The sequence below is a fragment of the Diplotaxodon limnothrissa genome, linkage group LG4 (genome assembly GCF_057381915.1).
Source record: "Diplotaxodon limnothrissa isolate DT_005_m linkage group LG4, D_limnothrissa_male_GT1.1, whole genome shotgun sequence".
NCBI classification, from domain to species: Eukaryota; Metazoa; Chordata; class Actinopteri; order Cichliformes; family Cichlidae; genus Diplotaxodon; species Diplotaxodon limnothrissa.
In genome coordinates this window covers 11,012,241-11,037,767 of record NC_140599.1, presented here as the reverse complement: position 1 = coordinate 11,037,767, position 25,527 = coordinate 11,012,241, and the positions used below count along the sequence as shown (strand labels likewise).

General features: G+C 41.4%; 2 protein-coding genes across 2 annotated transcripts in view; both read right to left on the bottom strand.

Annotated features, from left to right (window-relative positions):
- Positions 1-4,167: 4,167 nt before the first annotated feature.
- On the bottom strand, positions 4,168-10,382 carry rpusd1 (RNA pseudouridine synthase domain containing 1). Its single transcript, XM_085352170.1, has 6 exons — positions 10,318-10,382; positions 8,678-8,901; positions 8,470-8,593; positions 5,944-6,046; positions 5,689-5,790; positions 4,168-5,488 (listed from the first exon to the last, which is right to left on the bottom strand). Exons 2-6 carry the CDS (start codon positions 8,863-8,865, stop codon positions 5,070-5,072), a joined length of 936 nt encoding a protein of 311 aa, XP_085208296.1. The 5' UTR covers positions 8,866-8,901; positions 10,318-10,382; the 3' UTR covers positions 4,168-5,069.
- Positions 10,383-19,714: 9,332 nt separating this feature from the next.
- arhgdig (Rho GDP dissociation inhibitor (GDI) gamma) overlaps positions 19,715-25,527 on the bottom strand; it is a 31,714-nt gene continuing 25,901 nt past the window's right edge. Inside the window, exons 4-6 of the mRNA XM_085352169.1 lie at positions 25,219-25,295; positions 20,597-20,660; positions 19,715-19,911 (exon numbers count right to left, since the gene is read on the bottom strand). Coding sequence (XP_085208295.1) covers positions 19,715-19,911; positions 20,597-20,660; positions 25,219-25,295 — 338 coding nt within the window. The remainder of the gene's footprint in view (positions 19,912-20,596; positions 20,661-25,218; positions 25,296-25,527) is intronic.

Below are 25,527 nucleotides of genomic sequence, written 5' to 3'. Positions count from 1 at the left end.
GAATGAATAAAGTTTTAACTATTATCATACAACTCTTTTGTACATTTAAGAATGAGTCCAGGCACTTTTCTTTTCAAGCTCCATAGACCGGTGGTTTTCAACTACTGTGCCATAGTAGTATACCAGTGTGCCATCGCAAATTATTTCACTTCAATTAATTGGCCCAAAAGATACAATTTAATAATTACTGCCAATAATCATTGTTGGGCATCTGTGCTTTCACTGCAGTGACTTGTAGTAATTACCACCCACCTGACATGAACGAGTAATTACTAGTCAACTGTTTGCACAAAATACTAGTCCTTAGTTTAGTTCTGTATTATATAAGATGTCCGTCCCAGTCTAAGAGGATCAAATTTCTACGAATGTTTGTCACAGGATCCCAGACACAGAACAGCAGCACATAAACCCTCTGTCCCAAAAATGGACATCAGGGAAGAGCTGGGTCGTATTTGGGAAAGAATGAAGTCAGAAAGGGTGCCTTGCACTCTTGAAGATGTGTTTGTTAATATTTTGGGGGAAACATCCAACCCTCCCACTCCCTTTTCCCCACCACCTCCTCCTGCTTTCCCTGCTGGACCAGCTGCCCTGCCTCACCCAGCAGCAGGCAGAGTAGAGGATCTGTTACCTACACCCTCCTGAGATCCGCTCCTCTTCTGTCTGAGCACCAACATTCATGTATAGTTGCTCCAATCACCATGCAGCCATCTCACATGTACAGTCAGCCAGGCACAGCTAGCCAAGGACAGGTGAGACACTCAGACAGTTGTCGTTAGATTTTTATTGATAAAGGTGCTTGAACCTGTTGGATGCTTCAGGCTAATGAAAGAAAAACTGTTTAGTTTGCATGTTTCTGTGCTGTTTATCATTATTAGTCTTTGAAATGCTGGACTAAGTGTCAGTATTATGGATTTTTGTCCTTCTCCATCTCTCCACACAATCTACTGTATCAGTTGCCTGTAAACAACATCCCATCGGCAACAACAGCAGCTGTTCTTCCAGCTCCTCCACCCCACAGCTGCGCTCCAAAGTCAGTTTCTCTGCTGCGTTTTCTCACTGATCTGCAGGTATCTGTCATTTATCTGCAGATGTGTGTGTGAATTATTAAAATCAGCCTCCTTTAATGGTGTCGCCTTACATTCAGTTTCACAGCGTTACTCGTGTTTTTAAAGTACTTTCCTCACAGTTGTACACGGTGGTAACACATGCTCTCACTCTGGGTTTTATTCCTGTTGAAGCAGCAAGCATCAAACCAAACAGGGTACAGACCAGGCTTACAAGCCCCCAAATGCCTTCATGCTGTACCTTAAAGAGCAGAGGCCAAAGGTCAAAGCAGAGCTAAATATCAGTAACAGTGCAGCTGTGAATGCAGCTGTGGGAGAGAGAGTAAGTGTGTAACTCTGAATATATTTATGCATCTGTTAATGTGCATGTGTACCAGCTGTCCTGTAGTCATGTGTAGTAGCAGTGTGGCTGTGTATACGAGCTGACAGTGTGTTCTTGTGATCTTCTATTCACAGTGGAAGTCGCTCTCAAAGGAGGAGCAGAAAATAGATTTTTCTGAATCAGTGTGAAGCCGTCTCCTTGCCCACTCAGCCTCAGTGTCATTCCTTTCACCAGGTAACCTCTGCACCGGTCTTCAAGAAAATCAGACCAACCCTTCTTCTCATGAATTCATCTGCATTATTGGCCTCCTCTGCTGCACCCAATGCACTCCAGACAGAGGCCACCCTCTTCAGGAACATTGGAGAAGATTCTCTATCAATGCTTGAACGTCTTGATCTCCTCCCGGTTACTCCACAATCTCAGCAGCCCTTCTCTTGTCATTCAGATCTCGCTTATGGGGAGTCAGTTAAATTTAGATTTAACTGGCCTTTCTTTAGCACTGCACTTTATAAACTTATGTTACTGAACTGTGTTATCATTTCTGTAAATAAATAAAAAAACAACAAAAGAGGCTTCTTTCAGTTTGTACAGCAGGATGGGAGGGTATAGAAGAACTTGTTCATTACTGATCCTTTGAAGTGGCCCCGCAAAACAGTTCTTTTTACATTTTCAAACATATACCACCCGTCTGTCTGTGTCCACTAGGTGTAAGGGAAAAGCTAGATATAAACTAGCTTGAGAAAATTGTCTCAGGCAGTCAGAGGTGTTACTGTTAGGTGGAGCTGCCCCTCACATAAACGCTTTGCAACTATTTTCACTAAAACCTTTTTTTCCCAAATGAGCATATTTGTGAAAGTTAAATGTAATGCAATCAAAGTTCATTTCCATGTGAGCATTGCTAGACACTGATAACAAAAACATAGTGCCAAGTACGTTGCAAGAGCCAAACATCACAAGTGTCCTTAGAAAATCTGGACTGATGACATCTCATAAAGCTGAGAACTGTGAGAAAGATCAGGTAACAAGAAAGATAAAGGTCCAGTCCAACCATCTTCCTGCAGAATCCCTGACTCACTTCCTCCCAAGCTGTGCCTTTATATTTACTTATTTAGGATTTCCATTAGTTGCAACCAGTGTTGGGAAGGTTACTTTTAAAATGTATTCCATTACAGAATACATGCCCCAAAATGTATTTTGTAACGTATTCCGTTACGTTACTCAATGACAGTAACGTATTCTGAATACTTTGGATTACTTAATATATTATCATGCTTTTTACAACAACGTGAATGTACTATTGCTGTGTGATTTATTACTGTTACTGAAGGTCCGCGACTCCGCACTGTAGTAAAGGGACCTCTGACTAATACGGCGGGGTCCCTGTCGGCTCGTAGCCGAAAAATAGCTTTACTTTGTTGTGTGGGTCAACTTTTCTTGCGAGAGACAGAGAGAGGCGTTGAAAGACTGCTCCAACGGAACTTATTGTTTTCGGAGGAAAACACGAACACGGTGTACAGTCGAGTCTTAATAGCTTACTTACAACTGGGCTTGTCAGGCACTCTTCTTGACTGCAGTGGTTATTATTATATTTACATGCTTCCAGCTCCCGTTTTTCCTCGACGACAACTCGTACCTTTCCACTCCCCTTTTTCTCCCTCCTCGCGCTCACAGACCCATAACGTGTATGGCAGTCCATTCTCCCTGCAACACGGACTACACTGCCCATGATGCTACATTCTTTAGAGCTATGCTTGTAGCATTCTGCCTGTTAGCTTAGCACAACAACAACAACAACGAAAAGGCGCTCTCTCACCCAGGAAACACACAGTCGCAGAGAGAGAGAGAGAGCGTCACCCTGTAACCATGGCAACCGTAACGCTGCTGCCTGGAACAACAGAACGTAGCTGTCAAACAAAACCCAAACAGTCCTGACCCGCGACAAAATGAAACAGGAAAGTATCGCAGTGTAATCCATTTATTTCAACAAAGTAACTGTATTCTGAATACCACCTTTTTAAACGGTAACTGTAACGGAATACAGTTACTCATATTTTGTATTTTAAATACGTAACGGCGGTACATGTATTCCGTTACTCCCCAACACTGGTTGCAACTGATAATAACCATCATTTTCTGTTATTTCAGACACATTGATTGGAATTTGTTTTTTTAACTTGATGGACAATTGTGTTGGACTAAAAAGAAGTTTTTAATTACCTCAGCAGCAATTTGTTGGGAAACCTTGGGTCCTGGGTCTTATGTGCTTCTAATATTGACATGGACCACCTACCCAAACACTGCTGCAGACCGAGCAAACTCCCAAATACTGACAGTCCCCAACTACATGCAAAACATACTCATGAGCTGCTCGAGCAACATGACTGTAAACCAAGATGTTGATCCAGCCTCCAAACTTCCAAGATTGAAAGCCAGTCCAGGATCCGTGGAATGCACCAGAACGAGCCTGATCCACTGAGGACGCCACAGCTCGGGGTGTAAGGGCATTTGTGTCACAACACGGTTTTTCACTGATTGAAATTGTGTTGGTTTGCAAATCTAACAATTCAGTCCGCAGTGTTGTTATTTTTACACTTCTAGATTTCATCTATTACACAACTCTTCATTATATTTGATCAGCAGGATCCAAACATGAAGTGAGGGGGAAAAAAACACATCAGGCAGCCAGGTACTTTATTCATTTTATTGGCATGTTCAAACCCTGCTTCTTAATCAAAGTCATAAATATAGCTGATCCCAAGTTTTTAATCATATATACCAGTTTGAAATTCAAATGTTGTTTGTGGTACTTGATGGGATTTTAAGGGGGAAAATCCCCCCAAAATTGTAGAATAATAGTGTGAAAAATAGAAATTTTTCATGCCATTATTAGAAATAGTGGACAGATGAACTTTGTACACCACATCAGTGCTCTGTACACTCACTGGCCACTTTGTTAGATACACCTTGCTAGTACCAGATTGGGCCCATTTTTGCTTCCAAAGCATTAAAATGCTCAGTTTGCATTTCAGCAGGTCTTTCTGTCCATGTTGACGTGCCTAAATGCACTGGGTTGCTGACATGCGATTGGCTGATCCCATATTTGCATTAATGAGCAGCTGAATGGGTGTACCTAACAAAGTGGCAAGTGAGGGTATTTGTACTGGACTAAAACAGACATAAAGCTGTAAAACTGCCCACAAACATTAAAGTCCTGGGTAGGATGCTGAGTAGTGTTTACAGATACAGTATGTTTCATGTGGGACTTCATGCATGTCAGTGCTTTGTATCATAAATAACCAATCACACGAGTTTAAAAACAGTTTTTTTTCTGGGAGAAACTAACATCTGCTTTTGTAGTTCAGAAAAAGGCCAATTTCTTATAATGTTGGCACATTAAAATTAAATAAGCAACAAGGAACTCTTATTAACTTGACCTTGAGCAAGGCACTTGTTTCGCAGCTTGCAGTGGGTATAGTGTGGACATTCCAGTAGTGCAGCATAAACTATGTTCACACATGCCTTTTTGTGATCTTAACTTGTTTGTGAGAATGTAAAGGAGTTAAACCACCAAGATGCAGCTGAAATGAAACAGATGTGGACACTCAAATAAAATGCATGCTCAACATGCACGAGGAGACGCGAAACCCATGAAAAGTAATAATGATAATAATAGTAATAATAAATCAATCTCCAGCCCATTCACTCAGCCACTGCTGGCACTGTCTCCTCTGCTCCTCACTCTCCTCCTCGGTGCTCTGCTCCTTGCTTCGTTTTCTCCTCTCATCCTCCTCTTCTTTTCTCGCTCTCTCTTGCTCTTCCTTTTTAATCTTCCTGTCCTCCTCCTCCCTGCGGTGTATCAGGGCCTCCACAGTGGCATCTAGTGTCCTTAATGAGCACTGCGGGAGCCACTTGGGATCAACCGCTGGGACAAAAGGGTCTCCGGCAGTGACGCGCAGTGGCTGAGGTTCGAGGGGAATGTGGAGGAGGTGTGCGTGCAGCATCATGCGGTACGGGGAGTTGTCTGTTCCCGAGCTGTAGGTGAAGTCCCCGACAATAGGGTGGCCTAAAGCGCTGCAGTGGACCCTTAACTGGTGGGTTCGACCTGAGAAGAAAAGGAAAATTGAGCGGCAGCGGGAGGGTGACTTTTTAGGAAGTGTTTGCCTCTTTCTAAATGAATGTTACAGTTAAAAAAAACAAACAAACACAAAAACCCAGGCCTGGCACTGCCATCTTTACATGGAAGCTAAGCTTTCCTCTGCAAGAAGAAAATCTTCATTTCTCCTTTGAAACAAATGCAATTACCAGTGAGAGGCTGCAGCAGCACCTTGGTAACAGGGTCTCCGTCATATAACCCATATTCTAACACTAAGAGCTCAGTCTGGCAAGGCTTGGGGTTCTCACAACCTGACCACAGAAGGAAAGAACAGAATATAATTCAAACAACTGCTGGAAATTAATGATTTACTTTCAACACGATGTCCAGATGGAATAAATGTCAGAGTCTCTACTCATTGTTGTTCACACTCACAAGACTCAAACCAAGCCAAGTTTAAGTACCTTCTGTTCCCTCAACACACATCATATGTGTTTTTCCCTCCGTGGAGTTCTTGCCGATGGAGAAGTCCACAGTGTGTGTCTCTCCTTCGACCGCCCCACGTATCTGGAAAGTAAAAAGTGTATTTTCACTGACACGTGTCTCAGAGCACCCGCACATCCATCATCTGGTTATTGTTCTTTTCTGCAATCCTTGTTAACCTGCTCTCCTTCCTCTCTCATTCATCCCTCGTGCTGATTGGTCAAAGAACAGAAGGTCAGCTCTCTTTCTCTCTCTCTGCCTGCTCTACCTTAACTCGGCAGTACTCGTCAGGTCCTATTAATCATTAATTGAGCTGGAAATTTTGGTTCTATTAGTTAGCTTACTCATAATAGTTTAGGGAAGTAGCCTGAATCTGATGACCCACACTGTGGCCGGTTCAAGGCCTTCTTCCTCTTTTGTTTTCTTTTGCGAAGCCTGACATCTACCTTAAAATAAAACTGAAACTTTAGTGATTCATCAGGCAGTTACAGTTTCCACTAGAGCAGGGCGATATGACCAAAAATATTTATCACGATATACTTTTGAAAATTTGCGATAACGATATAACTGACGATATAATTGACACTAGACAAATTACTTTACAACTCCACAACTTTATTAGTGTAAAAAAAAAACCCATCAACGTATTTTCACTTAAACAAGCAGCTGGTTTTTATGTGCATTAAAGTTATATAAAAATTTTACCGTGCAAATGCAAATTCCTTGCTCACAGTTTAACCAAAAGGCATTTCCAGTGGAAATTGGCCGACACATCCTCAGCATAACCATGTATAATATCCACAAAACTTAAAAAGAGGTTATTTTCCACATAAACCTTTCACAATAAAGCTCAAGATCCTGTTGAGACTTTTCAAAATAAACTGAATCAAGTGAAACAGTATGCCGAGTATTTACGGGTGAGAATTAAAAAAGAGCCGTCAGGTGCTAAAAAATAGACCTTAGACTCAAACGTTAGAACAGGCTTTTCCCTGCAGTACACTGTTTAATAAATACTCACAAAGAAAACGGCTGCCGTTACAACTTATGTCTAAATGTATCGTTTCATGCATCGGTTAAAACACTCAATTCCAGGTACACGACGCCCAGCTGGAAACACTTCACGCAAGTCGAGCTGCACGAGATTCACAGAATTTACAGAAAATGTTAAATTTTTGTGATTTATATTGTTATGGGACGATAGATGTCTTATATCGGGATATGAGATTTTGGTCATATCGCACAGCCCTACTATTATGTTGAAGCACAGTACGTATCACTCCGCGAGGCTCCTGCCTACGATAGCCGTCATGCTCTGACGGTGCGGGTTTGTAGCTTAGCAAAGTCTTACTAAAACATTTGACAGATTTTTGAGCGCCGTGTACATAAAATCATTTCGAGGTCAGTAAACACAACCAGAATTCATACATAAGGCACACGGGATTATAAGGTACACTGTCGATTTTCAGAAAAATCAAAGGATTGATTTTAAGTGTGCCGTATTTTCCAAAAAAACACGGTAATAACGACGGCCCGCTAGCACGCTCTACCAAAAATAGTGCTTTGTTGTGTATCTGACGGACGAAAGGTAAACCAGTTCCACACCACTGAAGTTGCAGCAATTTTACAAACCAGTTCTGGTTCATCCATTTAATTCAACGATCGGCTTTCACCCTTCTCATTCTCCGTCGCCGCCATGCTTTTTCCGCCATGTGCGTATGAAAACAAAGGCACTGCGCATGCACGTTTTACCCATATTCTATCGCGATATTTCATTTTCCTATCATTGCCCGACATTATACCGGTGTTACAGTGAACGGTATGATATGGCCCAGCCCTAGTTTCCACTATCACTTCAGATAATGATCGCTGGCATCATTTCTTAAGCCTCAGAAAAAAAAAACTTAATTGTTCTGTTTGATTCCTCTCTTAAATTAGACGCACAGATCAGAGCAGCTGTTAAGCCATTTCTTTCTAATTCTGAACTAGAAAAAGTCATTCATGTTTTTATTACATCCAGATTGGATTACTGCAAAACACTTATAACACAACTGCAGCTCTTTCAAAATGCAACTGCTAGACCCCTGACAGGCACACAGAAGCGTGATCATCTTCTTAAATCGTTGCACTGGCTTCCTGTGAAGTACAGGATCAATTTTAAAATATTCTTCCTCACATATAAGTGCTTACATGAGCTCGTTATAATTTATCCAGCAGATCTTGTACATTTCTATGTCCCATGCGCCATCTGACTTACTGTATCCTTATCTCTTTTACTCTTATTATATTATTTCCTGTTATCTTTTTTTTTTTTACTCTATTTTTATTTATCAAATTCTGAAAGATAAAAAATATTTTATCTTTGTCAGTAATTATGCTATGGATTAAGGGACTCTAACAGCAAAAAAACAACAACAGCCAAACAAACAAAAAAACGCTTAAAAACTCATTAAATTCATTAAAGTGTCAGAACACAATTGCATGTGTTTCACTGTATTTGCAGCCCATACCAGAGCGAGGTAGAATTTGGTCACGGTGCGGTCCTTGAAGCAGCGGTAAGCCCGGCCAGCGGCAGCTTTATTCAGGGCAACACAAAGAGCTCCACTTGTGGAGAAATCCAACTGATGACAGAACCTTGTGAGAGACGAGGAAAACAATAAGACTACTCCTGCTACCAAGAACATCTGACAAGTGCAGAGGAAGTAAAGGGATTCTGACCGAAATCCATAGTAGGTGCGTGGGTCAGCCAGCTGAGGGAAGCGGTGGCGAAGCTGTGCCTGTACGGTGTTCGTCTCGTACCACATCTTGCTGTCGATGCGGATGTCCCAGTGTTTGTCCACCACGATGTAGTCATCACTGTGATACAGTACACGCAGGCTCTCCAGGCTAGCGGGCTCCGTGCTCATCGTGTGCAGTGATTAACTGGCACAAGCGCTGCAGGCCTGCAGGGACAAAGTCGCTGTCGTGACACATGTCACTGAGGGTTTATTTGAAGTACAGTACTAAAGACTTTCCTCTCACCAGTATAAAAAAACCTCATAGCTGCCACTTATATTAATTCAACAGTCAATAAATTATAGAGCATAAAACTTGATTAGTATAAACTAGCAGGCAGTGGAATGAAACCTTGCATGTTTGGGTCTTGCACAAGTGTTTCTCACAACTTTCTTTGATTTCTGCTTTAATCTCATTTAACTCGGAATAAATGGATTTTAAGTTTTTTGTTGTTACATTATGCATACTTGTGCTTGCAGGTGCAAAGCATAAGTACCAGCATAGATATGCAACATAGCTGTGCTCGTGCAGCACTTTTCTAGGCTTACTGATCACTCAAAGGTCTTCTAACATCTTAAGTACACATTCATACAGCACATTATCTTGACATGCATGTTTTTGGACTGTGGAAGGAAGCTTGAGGACCTGATGGAAACTCAGTCCAGGTACCTCTAGAGCTGGTCAAGCATACAAACTCCATGCAGAACAGCCCTGCAGGAGTTAAACCAGAAACCTTGCTCTGATGCAACAGTGCTCATCAACCTACTACCATGCTCGTGTCTGTGTCAAGGTACAATCTCTCAAGACACCCTATGTTTGAACTCCTTATGTGCAAAATTATGGTGTTTTACTATTACACTGTTTGAAGAGTCCTCCACGATCCTTTAAAAACCAGCAGGTGCCTGTCTCTCTGGGAAACTGGGCAGATGTGACAGTTCTCATGACTGAATCAAGCTTCTGCCTTCACCTCTGTCAGCGCTCTCCCATAAGAAATACACACAGACCTGACATGTACGGTTTTCCAGGTTTAGATCTGAAATTCATCTGAAAAGAAACAGCTCAATTTTGACCCTGAATAGACTTGGTGTACAACAATATTTTTGGGATTCAACTTTCATTTTGCGTATTTTGTGTAACTTTCGGAAAATGCGTCGAATTTCAGGGTAAAACAATAACATTCATGTTTAATTATTTATTATTACTGCTGTCAAATTAAAAAAAAAAAAGATCAGATTTGACCCAGAATGGAGGAGTTAAAAGGTCGAAAGGTCCTGAACGTTTATGTAGTTTCAAAAAAGCCTCCAGAGCCTCAACCGCAGTGCGCCAAACCATCTTTACGGCTGTGAGGAGAACAGACCGGTGGCCGTAGCCTGTCTTATATTCGAGGACGTTTCCTTGGCCGTGAGAGCATCCCATCCACCTGCGCGTGTGGCAGTAAATCATGCGCCCACTAGTTTGCTAACTAGTGGTTTGCTATTAGCATAAGACAACTAACCTGTGTTGTATGATAAAATATGTTTTCTGAATAAGAAAGCCCGGTTATAGGGCTTTCTTATCATAGTTAATATAACCGGAAAACTTACCGTTAATAAGGACCCAAAAAGTGATAAATGTTTTCAACAGATGTAAACATAGCCGCTTGTGACGCACTGCACTGCGCATGCGCTTCATCTTCTTCGTGCGTGTTTTGGGTCGTCAGACTAGCTTAAAAGGTGCACAGCGCCACCACCCGTGTATGACGGTGTTTATTTCACCATACATGAACGATTTACGTTTACAAACATTTTATGATTCACCTCGTTGCTGGTTTACTTTGTTCAAGGATTAAAAGTCTCCAGTATTGTGCAATAGTCTTGAACCGCCCCTTATTTCTTCATATTTTGCTTGGAAAATTTGAAATAGGAGACCTTTTAAAACATACAGAGAAATACAGTATACGAGATATGTATCAGTTTATACAATTGTAACAAGCGTGAAACTCCATATTTGATAATACCACCTTTATTGTTCAACACAGTTTTAACTGTCTTAGGCAGGGTTCTTGTAATTTCTTTAAGCAGTCTTCAGGAATAGTTCTCCAGGCTTCTTGAAGGACATTCAAAGCTCTTCTTTGGATGTTTTTGCCTTTTGTTCTGTTCTCTATCAAGATGATCACACAATCCTTCAATAATGTTGAAGTCCGGGCTCTGGGGAGGAAAATCCATGACTGATAGTGTTCGACTGTGTGTTTTTTCTATCCAGGTATGCCTTTACCGCACAGTATGTGTGTTTGCGATCATTGTCATGCTGAAAGATGAAGCTGTTGCCAATCAGATGCTTTCCAGATGGATGCGTGGTGGATCAATATCTGACCATACGTTTCTGTGTTCATAATTTCAACAAGATCCTGTAGATACTGCCTGTTGTTACTCTCTCCTGACCTACATATTGAACCAAAGATTTCCAGTTTGGATTCATCACTCCTTCAGACCTGCTTTCTTTCAGTCCAGTCCAGTGTGCTGGGTTTTTACCTCAGACTTTTTCCCCTGTTTCGCTTCTTTAAAAATGGCTTCTTTATAGCCACCCTTCTAATAGAGACCATTTATGGTGAGGCTTCAGTGAACAGTAGATGGCTCAAGTGAACAGACAGATTTCTCAGGTCACGAATCAGGTCTGAATGTCTTTCTATTTCCTAAGAACATGACTTTCAAATACAGTTCAGCTGGCGCAGATATTTTTTAGAAGCCCGCTGTTGCTTTTCTCATCCGTCACTTGTCCACTTTCCTCAAATTTATCAAGGATCCACTGCACATATGGCCAGGATATGTCAAGTTTTCAGCTAACAGCTCTTTGTGAATCAGCTTTTTGGGGCAAAAATAATATTTTATTCCTGTCAAATTGTGTTATCGTTGGTATTTTTCCAAGAATCAAATACAGAGGTGGGAACAAATTATGTGTTGCGCACAAACATTTTTCTTGTAAAACAAAGGGGGCCCTAGCAAAAAAGGTTTTGGAACCACTGCCTTAATAAATGATAAGAAAGTCTGGAAGTAAAATAAATTATAAAGAAATCAGGAATAGCTCAAGACGTCTGCACAAAGAGTAGAGAGAATGAATGGGAAATACTTGTCCTTCATCAGAGGATTTAAAGATGTGGTATTTTAGATAAAGCATCTATATTATTTATAGGCACGCTATTGGTTCACCTGTGATTTTATTACCAAGCCAAGCGAAGAGAGTGAGGAAGAAGCTTCCTGATGTTTGGTTTTTAGCCCTATGACAACTGTATTGAAAACTTTGAACAGTTACAAATCAAATCAAATCGGTTCTAAAGGACAAGCTGGTGAACTCTGGAGTGGACCATCACCTCACTACCTGGATCCTGGACTACCTCACCGACCGACCACAGTATGTGAAGACTCAGGGCTGTGTGTCGGACAGGGTCGTCTGCAGTACGGGGGCCCCACAGGGAACGGTTCTGGCTCCGTTCCTCTTCACCATCTACACTGCAGACTTCTCCCACAATTCCACCCAGTGCTTCCTGCAGAAGTTCTCTGATGACTCTGCAATAGTCGGCCTCATCACTGATGGGGACGACAAGGAGTACAGAGGTCTGACTCAAGACTTTGTGGACTGGTGCCAGCTGAACTACCTCCAGATCAACGCCAGTAAAACCAAGGAACTGGTGGTAGACTTCCGCAGGCACAAGCATTCTCCACTGCAACCACTGAACATCCAAGGTATGGACATTGAGGCTGTGGACAGCTACAGGTACCTTGGTGTTCATCTGAACAATAGACTGGACTGGACTCATAACTCAGACGCCCTCTATAGGAAAGGGCAGAGCAGGCTGTACCTGCTGCGGAGACTCAGGTTGTTTGGAGTGGAGGGCCCACTCCTGAAGACCTTCTATGACTCTGTTGTGGCTTCTGCTATCTTTTATGGTGTGGTCTGCTGGGGCGGCAGCATCTCTGCTGGGGACAGGAAGAGACTGAACAGGGTGATCCGAAGGGCCAGCTCTGTTCTAGGATGCCCTCTGGACCCAGTGGAGGTGGTGAGTGACAGGAGAACGGCGGCTAAGCTGTCATCCCTGTTGGACAACATCTCCCACCCCATGCAGCAGACTGTGACAGCACTGAGCAGCTCCTTCAGTGGGAGACTGCGGCACCCACGGTGTGGGACGGAGAGATTTCGCAGGTCTTTCCTCCCCACTGCTGTCAGACTCCATAATAAAGACTTTAACTGATCAAGCACACACATCCATACATATGCAATAATACTAAGTGCAATAATCCTTTCTGTCATCGTTGTATTTTTACTCAGTTGTATATAGTATTTGTATTTGTATTCTATTTTTATCTTATTGTATATTTATTTTATTTTATTCTACTGTATATAGTATTTTATTTTATTCTATTCTGTACAGTTGTGTACTGTATTTATTCTTATTGTATTCTAATTTTTGCCTCATAACTTTTGCACTGTCCACTTCCTGCTGTGACAAAACAAATTTCCCACGTGTGGGACTAATAAAGGTTATCTTATCTTATCTTATCAAACAGCTTGTCATCTGGACTGGAGTGAGCGGATTATGTTTATTGCATTTGTCTCATTTTATTATTTATTTATTGCCCTGTGGTACCGTTTCAGGTCAGTCCACAGTTACTGTGATGTTCATAATCCCTCACCTTCACCTCGGGACTTTAATCTGATGGGTCCATGTGACAATCCAGTATTGTGAGCAGCTGAGGTAATGAAATGCCACGTTTTGTTTATGCGCTTTGTTCAAGTCTGCCCCGGCACATCCAGGGGCATTGGAGGGCACCTGAGCAAGGACGTGCGAGAGGACGAAGACAAAGGGCTCAGATTCAGAGATGGGGTGAAGAAAACGTTTCTCCATCTTGTCACGCTTTGACCTCCTCACGGGTCCAAAGCTAATATTGTCACAGGCTGGGTCTCCGACCCAGCACTCTGAGTTTTCTTTGTATTTTTTGATATGTTATTAGTTTGTGTTATTTCCTATTTGCCTTTAGTTTAGGCAGTTATTGTTCCTGGGTTTTCTATGTTTTGGGGTTTTCTATTTATTTCATCACGTATTAGGTCTGTTAAGTTGTGTTGTCATTTCCTGTTTTATTCTGACAATGTCATGTGTTCTTTGTTCATTGTATTTAGCTTTCCTCTCCTGGTCCTGTCATTAGGTTTATGTCTGTCAGCTGTTTTCCCCCATGTGTCGCCACTTCCCCTGATCACCTCATGTCTGTATTTAAGCCTTTTGTTTTCTTCATGCCATTGTCAGTTCGTCTGTTTATTCCCACCAGAGTTACAGTCATAGTCTTAGCCTGTTTATTTTCCACCTCGGTCATAGTTATAGTTTTTGGTCTTAGTACCTTTAGTGTTTTGTTTCTTAGTGTTTTGCCAGCTCAGTGTTTTGTTTCTTAGTGTTTTGCCTGTTTGCTTTGGTCTCTTGGTTCATTTCCTGCCGTCATCGCAATAAAGGTTCACTTTTCTGTTAATCATTACTATTCCTCGTCATCATCTGCTTTTGGGTCCTGTTTCCGCACACATCGGCGCACCCCGCCGTGACAAATATAGTAAGTGAAGACTCTTTGGAACATTACGTGCTGAAACACATTGGTTGAATAAAGCACAGGCTCTTCCAGAGAGTAATCCCTGAACGCAGACAGGTAATAATGTGTGTTGAGCTAAGAGGATGAAGACTTATTATATAATTGGTGTGTGCGTTGAGTCAAATGCTGGAGAATTGGATACAGTCGTGCTGCTGTGATGCTGTTTTTCTGGTTATTGTTTCGTAACATGTCATAGCAGATCATGCACTCCGATAAGAAGGCACACATGCTTACACACAGATGCACGTGGCACTAACACAAAGGCTTCAGTCAGAGAGAGGATGAGCTGGCAGATACTGTGCAGGAGGCAAGCATCAATACTGATATTGTAAGAGGAAGTTTTTCAGCATCCTTACTGTGGATTGTGTGAAAAAAGATATCTAAAGATTCCTTGTTGCTCTGGATTTGCTTAATTTCTAACCAGCTTTCTCTATCTTGGATGTATTTTTTCTTTTTAGAACTGTTTTGATCTTTTCTGCACCACTTTGAGTTTGGTGCAAAAGTCTTTGCCGGCCATAATACGAACATTTTTACAGGTCTTTTCTCAAACTGATTTTTTTTTTTTTTTTTGCCCAGAGACGTGACAAGGCAGGCTGTCTAGATACCGTTTATTTTATATCATTTGGATAAAGCGTGAAGGACACAGCTTATATAAGCGGTATTCATTTTTTTCCAACTCTGAGAGGTGTAATTTTTCTGACCTTGCATTTATTTCTGTAGGATTACTTTCTGAGACTGCCGTGAGTATTTTAAGCCGCCTCTCCACCATGCATAATAAGTCATTTTTGCAGGCTCGCTGTGATGAGCCTATAATTACGTCGGACTGGGGTCTCCTTTTGCTGCTGGCTCTGCTGCTGCTGGCGCTGGTCTACTCCTTCCTCTACCTGCCTGCCTCCGCCCAGCGAGCCCTGCTAGAGCAGGCCCTCAGCAGCAACAACACCACCACCGCCGTGACTGACTGATTCAGGGATGAACCGTGACAGAAGCTTCATGAATGGATAAGCAGACAAGCGAGGCCATCTTACATATGTAAATAGTGTGGACTGTACTGCTTGTCATTTTGCCCAACAAAAATCAAGAAGCTGTAAAGTGTCAGTAAGGAAACAGAGACATGGATACTTGAAGATGGATTTAAAGTGCGTTTAGACTTGGAGGGGTTTGTAATGAGCCATTTAGCGCCTGTGTTTCAGAGAAGAAAAAAAGTATGTAGCTGTGTTGAAGCACTGTACTTTCTGGAGGTCCTACTGGCCATGTTGTTCCCTCTATGTATATTAAAAATGGTATCAGGCATGTGTTCCTGTGCTTCTTTTTTTTCTCTTTAAACTTTGCCATGTGTTTTCAAGACCAATTGATAATAAAATGATATGCAAATCAATGCAATGCGCTAAATCTGAACAAAAAAGGCTGTTTTGTTCTAATTTCCCAACCCTGTTACAGTCCTGTGAAAATGAGTTTCACACCCTTAATGTTTTTGTAGAAATTAAGGAGTAAGTAGGAGCCAGGTGCTGCTAATAACATGCACTTGATTCACAGATCATCAGGAAGTGTGAGAAACTCTGAACGGAGAAGCTTTGGCAGTTTGCTGGTCTGGACCATTGACAATTCCACAATCTTCCAAAGAGTGTCCCAGCAAATTCCTCCCAAGGTTAGACTGTGAAATGTTCGAGGAACCTGCAAAAAATCCAACAGCTATATCTCTGCCGGCCACAGTTAGCATATAAAAGTTCATGACAGTATAATTAGATAAAGAATGAACAAATGTGGCGTGTTTGGAAGTGTTGCCAGGAGAAAGCTCCAATAAAATCAACATTTTAGCTTGACTTATGTTTGCAAAGTTACATCTGAACAAACCACAATACTTCTGGAACAATGTCCTTTAGGCAAACGACACTAAAGTGAAGATGTTTGGCCATAAAGAACAGCACCATGTTTGGAAAAAATCAACACGATCGCGTGAAAATACATGAGCGTGTCACGAGAACAACTTAGTTACCTGCTATTCAATTTCTGCAAAGCAGACTTGGGTTTAAGACAAACAAAAAGCTCGGTTTGAATTACCTTTATTAAAAGATACAGGATACTAGATTTGACACCAATATTTAAAGATGCAGCACTTGATTGTTACAGGCTGAGGCATCAGATCCAGAAAACTTTTTTTTTCCTTTCTGCTATCTGTGCCTTACAAATGGTTCCCGTAAATACTGTATCCGCAGTATACGACCACTACTGACATCTGGATATCGCATCGCTAATATTTTTTTTTCTTTTAATCACATTAAATCCTTAAAAAAAGAAAGAGAGATTCTTGCTAAACCATGCAACACCCAACAAGCCAACATTTACAGTTAGTCTTAGACCACGATGATTCACTCAAATGGTACTTCAGAGTTCAATATGTTCAGCTACAATGAAAATATCATATCCAAAGACTTGACACAATAATGATAGTACATATTTTTTAAGGGACACCAGTTTATCCCTTGATTTACTGCTCTCACATTCAAGCTCGAAAGCTGAATATTATTCACATCTTACGTCCTTGGTATAAGAGAGAGGTTTAGAAAGGTTTAATTTAGTTCATAAGCGTATCAAATCCTTAAGGACTTACATGCATCTCTTTCTACAATATACACAGTTCAGTTCCAGTCGTTCATTGGTCTGCTCCTTCAAATAAAACATGCCACAAAGTCTCGCGAGAACTGGCGCTTCGATAGCAAACACAAAAGTTAAAACAGCATGTGTATGAAAAACGAAGGCAAAAAGGTCGGGCCTTTTTAGTTGGAGTGTAATCTGGGTTTAGGAGAGATGACGCACCATTATGAGGGGAAGAGAGAATATGTGAAAAGTTATTATAATCAATAACAGAAAACAGAAAAAAAAACATATGAGAAAACAGAAAACGGAGATGTTAAGAAAGACAGCAAATACAGTCTCAGTGAATCTAAATGATCTAAATGCACCTAATTAAAATGTATCCTATTTTGCTGCCACAGTCTCTCACTCCAAGTAATGCCCTGTGGGTTTCTAAGTGTATGATGCCAGTTCAGAGGCACAATTACGTTTGCTGTATGTTGGGAGCAGGTACGGCTGTGACACCTGTTGTTTCAGTATCTTTAAAATCACGAAATTTTGGACCTACAGTTCCTAAACTTTGATACAAAGTACCCACATTTGTTCACGACAAATAGCGCCAATTTACATTTGTGCAAGATTATTACAGATGTTTAAGGGTGATGCTAAATATGTGCTGTTCTTACTTTCTTTTCTCCTACTCCCAACTGGTCCTGGTGGATGGCTGCATTAACAGGAAGAAACCTCCGGCAGAGGTTTCTTCCCGTTAATGCAGCCATCCTCCTTCCTCCCCACCATAGCCAACTGTTCAAAGATCTATATTTGTGAGTGTTTGATGTTATATTTTACTGAGCTATCATTGGGAACATTTTTCAGCTAAATGAGAAAAAACTGAGCACATTGTCTGTCACACGTGCTAATTCTGCTCCGGTCTCTACAGGTTAATCTGCCATAAGCTAACCTTTAAAGGTATTTAATTATTAATTTAATAATGATTTGAAACTGAATTGTTCCTTTTTTAACTTTGTTGGCTGCATTTAAAAAACATTTGCAGGTACACCACAGGCGATCCTTCTTTCAGTTCCCCAGGCTTTTTCTTTAAAATGATTAAAAACCAACAGTGTTCTTTTTTTTAAAGATGTAATAGATTGGCAATGCTATTTTCTAACCCACCCTATCCCTGGTAGCAATTACAAATAACATTAGACTTATAAATAGTATTTATCTGTTAAAACCTCTAATTTTATCTCTAATTGTATGTGCACTAAAAATTGTGTTGGTCCCAAAAAATTAAAAAATTGAAAATTGAAACTTGAAAGAAAGAAAGAAAGAAAAAAAGAAAGAAAGAAAGAAAGAAAGAAAGAAAGAAAGAAAGAAAGAAAGTTACTACCTAAAAATCTCTTATCCTTAAAGCTTACAATGTTAAACACCGAACACCGAAATTTCTCATCCGTGGGATAATAAAGGTTTATTCTATTCTATTAAATCAGGGGTGGACAGGGTAAACAATGATCTTGTCCCTCACTGGTATATAACACTGTTATAACCCGCATGTTATAAGCACACCTATTCTCTCCCACCCAGTGACACCCAGACATCAGCCGCTGTATTACTTAGAAACAGATGAAAACTCTAAACTGGTTCTGAGTTGTTTATATTTCTGTAGTTGCTTCTCAACCATTTGCAGCAGAAATGTGAGATACAATCTTGAAGTGTAAGTCTCCCTAATTTTAAGGAGGAAAGTGTACCACAGGTGCACTTTGTGACTTTGAGGTTTTTTCAGCTAATCTGGTGCTTAATTGCCTCGATGAGCTGTCCCTGCTGCCGAGTTCACTCTGTGAATGGACCAAACAACCTTTCCTGTCACCGGCATGTGCCTGCCCCTCTCATCTTCTTTTGTCTGTATCTCTGCTTTTTAAACCTGAAATGCTCTGATGTGTGAATCCGAAATCTCTCCTGCTGGTTCTGCGGGAGGTTTCTTCCTGTTAAAAGTGAGTTTCTTCTTCCCCACTGTGGCCAAGTGCTTGCTCATAGGGGTTGTTTAATTGGTGTGATTTTCTTTCTAATATTGTAGTGTCTTTACCTTACACTATAAAGCACTTAGAGGCGACTGTTGTTGTGATGTTGCTATAAAAGAAAACCTGTTCTAATGTTTACTGCAAGCTGTTCAGGACATCTTGTCCCAGTTAACTCTATAATGATAAAATAAAAAAGAATAAATCCACCTTACTTACTGGACACAACAGCAGTCTCTGGAGTTTGTTTCCCTTCAGCTATAAAAATGATTTTGCCATGTTTATATTTTATTGGATTTGTGCCTTGAACGGATTAAACACCCTTTCATTACTTGCCTACACACGCCATGAGGAAGGAACTGAAAGCAAGCGGAAAGGGAGATTTCAGCATGTGGTTAACTCTGAACAATAGCAGAGAAAGAGGGCATTCTCTTTTCTAAAAGTCTCAGTCACTCGTGGTTTTCTGGAGGCCTGCGTGTAGTGCACTAAACAGAAAAGGAGGGAAAAGGTGGAAGAGGAGAGTTAGAAAACTTCTTGTTTTGGCCACTGCAAGGTAGCTCTCATGAAATGTGGCGGAAGATGACAGAGACAAGAGGGGATGAAGAATAGACGTGAAAGAAGGAAAGAGAGCAGAATTATTACTCTCTCTCTAACACACACACACAGACTCTCTCTCTCTCTCTCTCTCTCTCTCTCTCACACACACACACACTCTCTCTCTCTCTCTCTCTCTCTCTCTCTCTCTCTCTCTCTCTCACACACACACACACACACACACTCCCAATCGATTAATTCCAGTCCTTGCTGATATTGAGGTTCCACTCCCAGGATAAGTAGACGTTCTTGTCATCATCAGTGAAGCAGGACTTGATCTGATACTGGCCACGGGACATCACGCCTTTAGTTGCCTCATCGATCGGGCAAAGAAACTCCTGCTCCCCTGCGCGTGGGCCGTAACTTCCTACCATGTACACCGCCTTGTTCACTGTGAAGAGACGCAAACAGAGCATGTAGCTCTCTAACAACCTTTTCTCTGATTCTAACAATCTATCTGTGCATTCAGTGCAAACATTTCAAAGGTGCCATTTTCACCCTTCTGTACTTTTATTTTTGTACAATATGTATGTGACATACAATATTTTGTTCATAAAAAATAAAAACACAAGTCCATTTCACTGACTGATGTTCAGTGTCTTTGTTGATGGATGTTTAGTTGCATTCAAACACAATATATGGACAATATGCAGAAGCTGCTCAGCCATGAAGCTCCCTGCACAAAGTTTTTGTGCTGATGTTAATGCCCGGGGAGGTTTGGATCTCTGCAGTCGCTGAGTCATCAGCGTGTTGGTTACCCCCATCGTTAACTCTACATAGTCTGACACTTTGTGGCTGAGTTGCTATGGTTACTTAATGGTTCCACTTTGCAATAATACCACTTTAGATGATCGTCACATATTTAGGAGGGATAGAATTTAATGAACTGACTTGGTGCACCATGCTTGAATTAAGTGAGCCCTTTAGAATTACCCATTTTTCAGAAATGTTTGTAAAGGCAGACTGCATGGCTAGATGCTTGATTTTACACACCTGTGGCAATAGGATCCACCTCTTAACTTGGATTCAAAGGTTAAGACGTGTGTTCCAGCACTTTTTTTCATGACTGAACTTACTTCTCACTCCTTTTCTGTAGGTCACTTGACGGTACTTCAGGCCAGAAACGATTTCTCTGTTCACCTGCAGACACACATCGTTTCAAACATGTTCATTAATTTGTGATTTCCTCTTTCCAGGCTGCCCCCACCCCCAAAAAAGAAATCAGTTCACACTGACTCAGTGAGCAAAAGGTAAGTGAGAGTGTCTAATTCACATAATGCATAATGCAGCATAAACCGATGTAAAAAAGAAATCTCCACACAACCTTAAGGATATCTTTGCTACATTAATGGAAACACATTTTTATGTACAAAAGGAAAATGAAGTAATTAAAGAAAAAATACCAGACACGTAAACAAAATGTACATATCTGAGATTTGTAATCGTATGTGGACTAATTTAGTCCAGATCTTCTAACATGGGACACAAACAGAGATACTACAATTGCTCATCACTCACTATGCAAAGTGCCTTAAAACACAATTACCTTTTATTCAGATGAGACCACAGCTGGAAAAAACAGCTTCGTGTAATATGTAGCAGCATCCTTCCTCAGTCAATACATCCATCATTACAGTGCTTCTGCTACTGGATATTTACTGCTATCCAGCATCCTTTTGGCAAATTAAATAATTTTTTTCATAAGTAGCCCATAAGTAGTTTTTTTTAAGCAGATTTGTGTTGATTAGCTTGTATTTTATCCATTTCACAAAATGGGTTATAAGTTTCACTTTATTCGTTACATTTTAATGAGGTGAGAAAAAAATACTAGTCTCAAGGAAAAAAGAGAGAAATTCTGGGATTGTCATTATTTCTACACATACCCTTACACACACATAAGGTCTGTGGGACCTTAAACATTCAATCAATGAAGTAAACCATCGTTAAATGTAACAGCAAACTGCAGTGATAATCTTTGCCCAGCAGGTGTCCTCGCAGCACAGCTGAGCTGCTCATTCCCTGAGCTGTTTGGCTATTCTACCCACCTCTACCTTTTCCTTCAGGGCAAGGTCTCTTGGGTCCTTCCTCAAGCCCAGTACTTCCACACATTCACACTTAGACATACACTGACCTATTTTCTAGGCTTACTTACTCTTTGCTTTTCAATAAAGATCCAGGTGATAGGGTGACTCGCTCCTGGTGATTCATTCAAATTACTTCTGTATCATAACAGCAATGTTTAGCTTTCATCTCCAGGTCAATAGTATTCCCCGCACTCTCAGACAATGAGACCTATGCAGGGTTATAGATGAGCTGGCTCCTGGTTGTCTTACAATCAGCTCCACCGAATTTTAAAAATGCGATAAACTACTATCCCTACTGACTCAAGGGAAGTTCAGCTAAACTACAATTGAGTTCTGACCTTTTCTTATTTCTGTGGCAAATAATTAATGAAGTTACCCTCTGGGGAATTCACTTGGTTTCAAAAACATTTTCATCACCTCAGGTGTTTATTGTGAATGTGACAGCTAAACGTTGAGGGGTTTATTTGTAACAGAGAAAAGAAGGAAGAGATTAGAGGTGTGAGGAAGTGTGGATGGCAGAGCATGAAGTGAAAAAGAAGAGAACAGGGAAGTGAGGCAAGAGAAAGGCAGGAAAGGATGACGATGCTGGGAAGAGGAGAGGAGAGTGTGGAGGCTGGGCGGGGTAGCATTTGAATGATTAAAGGAACATTATTAAAAGAGACAGAGGAAAGGAATTGAATTAAATCACTGCTATCATCAGGCTTATTAATATAACAAATAAACTAGGAGGAATTTGGTTTGTTACTGGTGTCATGATGAGCAAACATAACTAACTAGATATTTACTTTTTTCTTTACATTTACATATACACTGAACAAAAATATAAACGCAACACTTTTGTTTTTGCTCCCATTCCCCATGGGATGGACGTAGAGACCTAAAATTCATTCCAGATACACAATATAACCATCCCTCCCAAACAGTGGTCACAAATCAGTCCAAATGTGTGGTAGTGGGCACATCTGCTATATTGAGATAATCCATCCCACCTCACAGGTGTGCCACATCAGGATGCTGATCTGACATCATGAGTAGTGCACAGGTGTACCTCAGACTGCCCACAACAAAAGGCCACCCTGGAATGTGCAGTTTTTTGCGCTATTGGGGGTCTGGGGACCCAGAACCGGTCAGTATCTGGTGTGACCACCATTTGCCTCATGCAGTGCAACACATCGTCGCATGGAGTCTATCAGATTGTCAATTGTGGCCTGTGGAATGTTGGTCCACTCCACTTCAATGGCTGTGCGAGGTTGTTGGATATTCGTGGGAACTGGTACACGCTGTCGTATACGCCGGTCAAGCACATCCCGAACATGCTCAATGGGTGACATGTCCGGTGAGTATGCTGGCCATGCAAGAACTGGGACATTCTCAGCTGCCATCTGCCCTGAACAATGTGAACCATGATTCATCCGTGAAGCGCACACCTCTCCAACGTGCCAGACGCCATCGAATGTGAGCATTTGCCCACACAAGTCTGTTACGGCGACGAGCTGGAGTCAGGTCAAGACCCCGATGAGGACGACGGGCATGCAGTTGAGCGTCCCTGAGACGGTTTCTGACAGTTTGTGCAGAAATTGTTTGGTTGTGCAAACCAATTGTTCCAGCAGCTGTCTGGGTGGCTGGTCTCAGACAATCTTGGAGGTGAACCTGCTGGATGTGGAGGTCCTGGGCTGGTGTGGTTATACGAGGTCTGCGGTTGTGAGGCCGGTTGGATGTGCTGCCATATTCTTTGAAACGCCTGTGGAGACGGCTTATGGTTGAGAAATGAACATTCAATGCACGGGCGACAGATCTGGTTGACATTCCTGCTGTCAGCATGCCAATTGCACGCTCCCTCATTGCTTGTGGCATCTGTGGCATTTTGCTGTGAGACAAAACTGCACATTCCAGGGTGGCCTTTTGTTGTGGGCAGTCTGAGGTACACCTGTGCACTACTCATGATGTCAGATCAGCATCCTGATGTGGCACACCTGTGAGGTGGGATGGATTATCTCAATATAGCAGATGTGCCCACTACCACACATTTGGACTGATTTGTGACCACTGTTTGGGAGGGATGGTTATATTGTGTATCTGGAATGAATTTTAGGTCTCTACGTCCATCCCATGGGGAATGGGAGCAAAAACAAAAGTGTTGCGTTTATATTTTTGTTCAGTGTAGAAAAAAAGTTCTGCATGCACTTGGCAATACGGAAACACATTCAAATAAAAATTTAATGTTAATTTGCAGCATTTATAGCAACGTTATCCTTTCAGGGGAATTTACAACATCAACACAATCATTAAAGTCACTTTCACACATACACCACAACTCTGAACTTAGCCTGCCGGCTATCTAGCACAAAACCTGTGTGAAGGCGCCAGTGGGAGAATATTTTGGTTATGTGTGCTGCCTCCACTAAACCACACAGAGGACTTCCCGTAGTACAAAAGCTACTGAAGTGGACAATTTCCCACAGTGTGAGAAGTGACAGCTGTGGAAAATTACCCTACCTGTTTCTGTCTCCTTATAATTTTACAGTACGAGATGTAGTCAGTTGTGCACGATATCCTTTGAACACAGTGTTCTCACTGTATCCTGTACTGTGGCTGACAGATACCTTGTCCCTTTGCAAAGACAAATTATAAATCAAAAAGACTTACAATATGTATTGATAGTCTTTGTGCATTAGAGTAAAACTGAGGAGAGGTCACTATGAGACTGATGCATGTCTTCAAATGTGGTTTATATGATGGAAACATATGAAAATGGAGCTGTTAGTGTCATATATGTCTGGGTAAACCATAATGGGCTTCCACAAAGAGGAACATTCAGCTAATGCAGTTAGAAGAGAAAATAGTTCAAGAGAGATAAAAGCCCAGAAAAAAAACATGAAACTGGAAGAGTTTGTTGAAGTGGAAAATCCCCCGAAAGCATTAAATGTGTAGCACAGTGCAGTGACAGAAAGGAAGCTAATGAAAGGGCTCCGGAGAAAAAGAAACTGACAAATCTTCCCTGAGAAATTATTGTGTGTATCCTTCCTTTGAGCCTCAGTGTGTCAGAGTGGATCACAACCTTGAGTGTGCTCCTCCAATGGCTCCACCTAAGTGACCTCTAATCCACTGCCAGCAAAGAATCAAGATGGACAGACTCTTCCAGTGAGCTGGCTGTATAAAAACGTCTTGGTGCAAACTGCCATATTCTGCAGTTCTGCCCTTGGCCTCTCAGTGTTCACGTAACAAAGACAGCTGATAACGTGAAAACTCCCACCGAGTCTTATTTCCACAGCATTAAAAGGGTTTCATCTCCAGCATGAAGCTTTACAAGCACTATAAAATTAAGCAGCACTGAAAAAGCCCATTAAAAAAAGATAATGGTCTGCTTTGATTTTGGTGGTTTGATTTTATAGCACGTGGTGGCTTACTCAGCACTGTGTCTCCCTTTCCACCTCTTAATCACTTCCAGTAGATACCTTCCCATCTGTTTGTTTCCACCCCTCTCTCTCACACACACACACACACACACACACACACACACACACACACACACACACACACACAGACACACAGTAACCCACACTAAGGCTCGCCATCCTTAATATATCCTGTGCGACTGTATCTTTCCAACTTACCTTGAAGTGTATCTTTAGTCTGTATTTCACTCCCTCCTGTAAGGAGAAGCTCTTCTCCTTCAGAGCGATCAGGTCTCCTGCACAATCAACAACAAAGAAACAATAAAACATCCCTAATGGACCACATGACATGTATGACATCACTCACTCCACATGTAAAATGACTAGAAGGGTCACCCTCTTATTGCTTCTTACATATCCAGAAATGTAGCTTACTGACTTACACAGCAACTGGAGAATTGCACCATAATATGACCACCATGATATAATTGTTTAAAGAGGGATGCCAGTGAATTCCCAGAATTGTCT